Source organism: Panicum virgatum, chromosome 9N, assembly GCF_016808335.1.
Source record: "Panicum virgatum strain AP13 chromosome 9N, P.virgatum_v5, whole genome shotgun sequence".
Classification (NCBI taxonomy): domain Eukaryota; kingdom Viridiplantae; phylum Streptophyta; class Magnoliopsida; order Poales; family Poaceae; genus Panicum; species Panicum virgatum.
Window position 1 is genome coordinate 77,348,462 of NC_053153.1, and position 7,423 is coordinate 77,355,884.

The 7,423-nt window shown below is 43.1% G+C and overlaps 1 protein-coding gene across 4 annotated transcripts; it reads left to right on the top strand.

Annotated features, from left to right (window-relative positions):
• The first annotated feature begins 990 nt into the window (after positions 1-990).
• On the top strand, positions 991-4,674 carry LOC120690322 (nuclear transcription factor Y subunit A-7-like). Of its 4 annotated transcripts, none has more exons than XM_039972940.1 (7): positions 991-1,072; positions 1,103-1,207; positions 2,841-2,978; positions 3,155-3,267; positions 3,373-3,441; positions 3,855-4,028; positions 4,199-4,674. In XM_039972940.1, the coding sequence occupies exons 2-7, from the start codon at positions 1,186-1,188 to the stop codon at positions 4,403-4,405; spliced, it is 723 nt and encodes a 240-aa protein (XP_039828874.1). In that variant the 5' UTR covers positions 991-1,072; positions 1,103-1,185; the 3' UTR covers positions 4,406-4,674. The 4 variants fall into 4 exon arrangements, with proteins under 4 accessions (XP_039828874.1, XP_039828875.1, XP_039828876.1 ...); XM_039972941.1 differs by having other exon boundaries at positions 1,016-1,072; positions 3,858-4,028; XM_039972942.1 differs by lacking the exon at positions 991-1,072 and adding an exon at positions 2,674-2,717 and having other exon boundaries at positions 1,097-1,207.
• Positions 4,675-7,423: the final 2,749 nt, after the last annotated feature.

Genomic DNA, 7,423 nt, shown 5'->3' on the forward strand with positions numbered 1-7,423 from the left:
TTTTAAAGGGCGGATGGCGACAAGGACGACTACTTCTTCAGTGCAGGTCTACGTGATGGGAATACGACGGCAAGCAAGAAAAATCTCGGCTAAGATACAGTAAAATATTGTGTGAGAAAAATCAAAGCTGTCCAAGTAGTTTAAGAATTATCTTGCTGTATTAGCCCTGTCAATGCAAGTCTTTCAGTGTCAGTCTGCATCTACTCTGATTCTTTATTACAGTAAAATAAAAAAGGTTGCGTCAGTTGGTCTTTCATTGGCACTGGAGTAGAAAAGCAATTTGGATTATAGCCTCGGTTCCTAAACTCACACGGTAAGTTAATGTTCAAGCGTAGCACGCTAACCGTTTCGGTGGCTTTGCCGCTTCAATGTTGAATGGCGTGATGACAGGCTCCGGACGTGATTCATCAGGATCTACCGGTGTGACTTACTCAAAGATGCATGTAGACATGTCTCATATATAGCTGAAACATATAGCTGCAAGTTGTTTTTTTCTGAAATAATAAATGCAAGTTGCTGCCACTCTTTTTTGCTAAAAATACGATTTTGCACCCGATTTGTTAAATTGTACGAGCTTTTGTCCCCCCCCCCGACCTGTGTAGCTCTCTGACCTCTTTAACACCCATATGTTTTATTTAGGCCTTGTTTAGTTGCAGGGTGTAAAATTTTTGAAAATGAATCTTTTTATATTTGAAGTACTAAATATAGATTAATCACAAAATTAATTACAGAACTCGTCTGTAAATCGCGAGACGAATTTAATGAGCCCAATTAATATGACATTAGAGGTTGTTTACTGTAGTATTACTGTATCAATTTAGCATCTAATTACGGCCTAATTAGGTTCATTATATTCGTCTCGCGATTTACAGGCAAACTGTGCAATGTGTTTTTTATTTCGTTTAGATTTAAATCTTTATGTAGGTGCCGGATTTTTTTTTTTAGAATTTTGAATTATGCAAGGGTCAGTATCATTAGACTAAAGTTGTTGGTGAGCAGATAGAGGAGGAGAGATAAGGGCCAACAGCTCAACAGAAAAACCAAGCGAGGCTGCAGACTGGAAGACCCTTTCAGAGAGAGAGAGAGAGAGAGAGAGAGAGAGAGAGAGAGAGAGGACCTTGCCGAGGAGCGAAGCGAGGTGGGAAAGAGGCAGCAGCAAGGGCGGCGGGCTGCCGGAAGGGGAACATGCTCCCTCCTCATCTCATAGGTATTCCTCGCTGACTTGCCTCTCTCCAGCCTCTTTGATCTGTGGTCTATTTCTTTCTTGCGGTGTGAGGGGAGCTCTGTTTCTGCTCCCAGGCGAGCTGGTTCTCCGACCGTTTCTTGGCGACTCTGCCTGATTTGTGGTGGATCTGACTGATTTCTTGGTTGCCGGGTTGTTTTTGGAGTTGATTGCGTGCTGAGATTTGCGGGTGCATTTCTGGGCGGAGGTGAGGTGGTGGCTGCAGTGTGCCCCCTAGTGCCCTGTGATAAAGCCTTCTTCAATTCGCCAGAGCACAACATATGTTGGATACGTGTTGGTTAATTGATGGTTTTGTTGCTTCTCTGTGTTCATGTCTGAATGATCCTTGTGAATCCACAAGTGCCAGCTGTGCCTGGTTGGCTTATGGTTAGGGGAAAGGAGCTGATTTGGACAGGTAGCTTGCTACGCTGCAGCTCTGTTGGGTTTATGTACAATTCACGCAGCAGAGATTTGCATGCAAGTTAGTTCGCTCACGATTTATTTCGAGAAAACAATTCGTCTCAGACATAATTATTGTATATAAATTTTGAGAAAACTTTAGGTGGGAAGAAGTAGCGACCTTAATATGCAGCGCTAGTTCACTAGTTGGCCTATGGGCAAAGCTAAAGTAGTCACGAAGGGCTTAATTAGGCTCTCATCACATAATTTGATTGCTCAACAAAATTATGGCGGCCCTATATGGATGTGGTTGCATGAAGGGTTGGAATTTCCGAGGGTGCTACTGAGTTTAGGCATGCCACTGATACAAAATATTACTAGCAATCTTACCATCTTATTAGAGCATCTCCAAGAGTTTGCCATATTTTACTTGGCATATCTTGTGTTTTGCCAACTTCTAAAAAGATATGCTAAGTAAAAAAAGAGTTTATCTCCAACAGTTTGGCATAATTCACTTGCCAAATCTAGATCTAACTTACATCAGGAACCCTAAGAGAGAAACAAAATTATATTTATGCCCTTCCACCTCTTGAAAACTTAAATCAGGAACCCTTCTCTATTATTTATTTCTTTTTTCACCCTCCCACCTGACTAGAAACCACGATGCCAACCGCGCGCCGCGCGCGTATATTTACGCGCTGGAGGCTGGTTTTTTCCAAGTTGCCAAAAATTGCCAAGTCTTTTGCCAAACTGTTGGAGGAGTATTTTTAACGTTTTTGCCAAAAATCAAAGATGGCAACACGATTTGCCAAACTGCTGGAGATGCTCTTAGAGCATGTGCATGGCAAAGTGACACATCTCAGATGTTCAGATTTTATAGATTTAAGGGGCTGATAGCTATGCAATGGCTAACTTAAGTTTCATTTTTCATGAATATGGTTGAAGGTTGATTCTGTTTTCATGCATCAGCTGTTCCGTATTAGGGAGACTGCGTTTGTATGAAATCTCTTATTACTTTCTCTTGGGACTGACCTATGTTTATATTTGGACAGTATGAACTGATAAACAAGAATTGAGAATTTCCATGAGATGAGACGTAAGGAGAATCTCCAAGATATTGTTCAATTTGATTTTTTGCGAGCCCTCTGTCCTTTCTAATGCCTTTAGTTGTCTAGTTTGTTGCAGCTAGAAATTTAACGCCTATTGTGCCCCTCTGCAGAAAATGGTACGATAATGATCCAATTTGGTCATCAAATGCCTGATTACGACTCCCCAGCTACCCAATCAACTAGCGAGAGTCATCAAGAAGTGTCTGGAATGAGCGAAGGAAGCCTTAACGATCATAATGATCAATCAGGTTTGGCCCATACCCATTCTGTCATATTAGTACAGAATAAGAATACTGCCATATCATATCTCTTGCAAATAGGAAATGGTTAAAAATAAAAGGGATTTTTCATAGCTGCAAAGCTTGTTTGCATATGTACAATCAAAGTTATGTGACAATCCTTTTTTCCCTTGTATTAATTCTAGGTAATCATGATGGTTACTCGAAGAGTGATGAAAATAAGATGATGTCAGCTTTATCTCTTGGCAATCCAGAAACAGCTTATGCACATCCAAAACCTGACCGTAGTCAGTCCTTTGTAAGTTCCAATTGTAGCTGTCCTTAAGTAATTTTAAGTTCCAACTGTTCGCCATTTCTCGGAATAGGCAATCATGTGAGTTACACGAGTTTCTTTCACTTTCAGGCTATATCATACCCATATGCTGATTCATACTATGGTGGTGCAGTGGCAGCTTATGGGCAGCATGCTATTGTAAGTGATATTTATGCATCCAGCCTGTTATCCCATTAGTTTCTCCTACTTTATGGGGGCTAGATGTCCTTTATCCACTTTGCTATCCAGTGTTGTTTGCTACCTTCTTGGGTCCAAGTAATAGGATGTTTTCTGTGCATGCATGTGTGCCTTGAGTATTCTGCACCGGTTAACAGGAATATCTATTGAGACAGCACCTAGCATTTTTTTTATTGATTTGCCCTTGTATTCACCTGTCAAATTTTACTGTGTTATTGAAGCATTCATGTAGCCATTTTTACTCTGGATGATTATGTCATTGTTATTCTCCTAGTCGCAAATCGCAATGGCTCGTTTTTGCTAGCCACAGTATAAGATGGTATTGATAATTAAAATTATAATCTGATACTTTGCCTCATTTTTTGATAATCAAGCAGATGCATCCCCAGCTTGTGGGCATGATGCCATCCTCTCGAGTGCCGTTACCAATCGAACCAGCTGCTGAAGAGCCCATTTATGTGAACGCAAAGCAATACCATGCAATTCTCCGACGGAGACAGCTCCGTGCAAAGTTAGAGGCTGAAAACAAACTGGTGAAAAGTCGCAAGGTACCCTGTCTCTACCCACTAGTTGTCGGATTTTATCGTTTTAATTTCTTTTCAAAAAAATAGCATTCGGATCCATTTTTTCTTTTTCCTTGTAAATCGGTATCAGATTCATCTAGTGCCTCAGAAATAAATAGAAGTACCTCAGAATCCTAAACATAACATCTGTGCAGCCATACCTTCACGAGTCTCGGCACCTGCATGCCATGAAGAGAGCTCGGGGAACAAGCGGGCGGTTCCTCAACACGAAGCAGCAGTCGGACTCCCCGGGTGGCTCCTCGGACGCACAGCGCATGCCCGCAAATGGCGGCCTGTTCACGAAGCACGAGCACAGCCACCCACCTGGCGACCGCCATTATCACGCGAGAGGGGGTGCTTAAGGAGCCCCCCCACTGGCAACTCATCCTTGGCTTCTCATGATTTCGACTCGGCTCTTGTCTGAACTGAACTTTGGTTTTCAGCAACTGTAAGCCTGTAACTAGGTGCGCCCGAATTCGTGGGCGTTCTGTTCTGGGATCTGGCTTTGCCAATGCCGGTTCTTTGGTGAAGCTGGCCCTTTGTGTGACGAGCGTGGAACTGGCACCTGTTTCCTGTAACTTGTTCTGAGACGATGACTGCTCTAATAAGTAAAAACTAGCATTTCGTATGATTCGTGATTTTTTTTTCCGACGATGGTTGGTGTAACGGCGTATATGATTGTGGATTTGTGGTGTCGAAGCTTAGCAGTCATCGTGTGGTGGTTTAACTCTGGTTTCATTCTGTCAGTCTCTGTGTGGATGTGTAGACTGCTGCTGGCAGCGAACGGTGTCCACCGCGCGCCGCAAAGGTGGGCGGGCCATGGGCGGCTGGACTCCAAGCCCAAAGCAGACGACGACGGGCTGAGGCCATCAATTCTTTGCTTTCAAGGCCCAGTAATCTACACCGGGCCCACGAATATGGCCCGTAACGCTGCTGTGAGCCTGGCCGCGAACCCGCCAGCCGCATCATCATATCATATCATATGCGTCCGGATCAGGACGCCAGTGGACCATGTTTCGCCAGCTAATCAATTAGTACGTAGAGTTGCTATTTTTGCCTATTTTTTCTTTTCCTATAAATTACTGTATTTATGTGACATACTATAGCTAACTTTGACAAATTTCAGATGAAACGAATGAATTAGTCAAAGATAAATTGGACTTGCGCGTCCCTTGTTTGGATCATTGGCCACGGTGCGCGTTTTCCGTTGCATTCGGGGTCGCTCACTTTGTGTCGACGTCAATTTGCTTCGGTTTTCCGTACAAGCGGAAACGATCGAGCGGGCAGTGGAAGCTTCCGCTTCTCCCGGCGGCGCGCGAGGCGTCTAGTGCCAAGCAAAAGAACGTTCCACGCGGAAGGGAAGTGACGGATCGAGGAAGAGGAAACCACGGCGCAGGCTAGGCCACGGCACACTGAACTGAAGGTCCACCCATATCCATGGGTCAACCAGGCCGGAGAGCCTGGAGAGCTCCACTGTGGAAACCCCTACCAGCCTCGAAGCGTAACCAGAGGCTCTCAACTGTTCCTTCCAGCCGCGCCCATGGCTTGGATTTGACGACGGTCGATGGGAGCCTGGTTAGCAGGGGTGGTAATGGGCCATGGCCTTAATGGCCTCTTCACAGCCCAATAAAGCCTTTAAAATTTTTAGTTCAAAAATACATATGTTTAGAGCCCGGTCCTTTTAGGGCCCCATCCTTAAATTTTCTAGTTCAAAATGGTTAGTGGGTGATAATGTGTTAGCCCGGCCGTACCTTTTTCCCCCTTTAAGAACGCCACGTGTTGTCGCACCAAATTAACCATCATGACACTCTCAAAATTGGATGGAACCAAACCAACCACTCCACATAATTTCCTCACTGGAGAACACGGGATGATGGATCGGTTGGTTCGGGCTGGATCGATCGTTTTTTACAAACCACAAACTCGTACATGATATTTTCAAAAAAAAAAACTCGTACATGATTGGGCCGGCGTGGCACCACCGTACCGGTGGTGCGATCAAGGCGGCCGCCGTTCCCTCTCGCTGTCACGAGGTTCTCGCTTCATCACATGCCCATGACGAGCCGGCGAGCCGCGAAACCCCCAAACCGACGGCCGGGCCGGCCATTAGCACTAGCACAGTACTCTACTACTACTACACATTATTCCTCTCCCCAATCCTGTTCCCATTCATCTCATAATCAGGTCTGCACGTACGTAAGTACCATGAAATCGTCAGACACAGCATGTCACGTCTCGGGGGTGCCTGCCAATCAGAAGCCCAGTCTCCCGCCGTCCGGGCCGGTCGACTAATCAACGTGGAATTATTTCTGCCTGCTGCTTACGAGTTACGACGATGAGCGACGACTTTGCCTGTGGGTTTAATTTTAGGACCTGCCAACGTACGGCCGGCCGTACGGCCTTTTCTTTTTTAGCAACTACGGTGTCAGATTTTCTGTTTTTCGTAAAAAAAAACTGTTATCCGCTTCACTTTTCTCAAGATAAACACAAAAACGATGACATCACACATGCAAACACAATCTCAAGTTTAGAAAAACTGTAATTTTACGAACAAGAAACAAAATTAAAATCTGATTGCAACATTGAGTTGTCCCCTACAAAAACATCAAAACAAGATCCCACTTCAATATGTTTCGACGACATTTTTCACATACAGTTCCAAAAAGCACTTCTGTTAAAAATTGAAAGCATATCCTAATGAACTCCGAAGCAATTTAGAATAAATGTAGAAGCAAATAATATAGACGCAAATAAACAGATTCACAATAATATTGTTTCATCACGTAACCACTAGATACACCGTGCTTATACTTAACTGTTGCTCCACTGCACATGACCTGCAAATATATAATGTAGTAAATTAATATAATCTGCCATACGGCCTTTCTTTTTTTAGTAATTATGGTGTCAGATTTTCTTTTTTAGCAAAAAACTGTTATCTACTTCACTTTTCTCAGGATAAGGACAAAAACGATGACATCAATACATGCAAACACAATCCCAAGTTTAGAAAAGCTGTAATTTTACGAACAAGAAACAAAATTAAAATCTGATTGCATCATTGAGTTGTCCCCTACAAAAACATCAAAACAATATCTCACTTCAATATGTTTCGACGACATTTTTCACATACAGTTCCAAAAAGCACTTCTGTTAAAAGTTGAAAGCATATCCTAATGAACTCCGAAGCAATTTAGAATAAATGTAGAAGCAAATAATATAGACTGATTTGAAGCAAAATTTGAGTAAATATTCAAGAAAATAAACAGATTCACAATAATATTGTTTCATCACGTAACCACTAGATACACCGTTCTTATACTTGACTGTTGCTTCACTGCACATGACCTGCAAATATATAATGTAGTAAATTAATATAA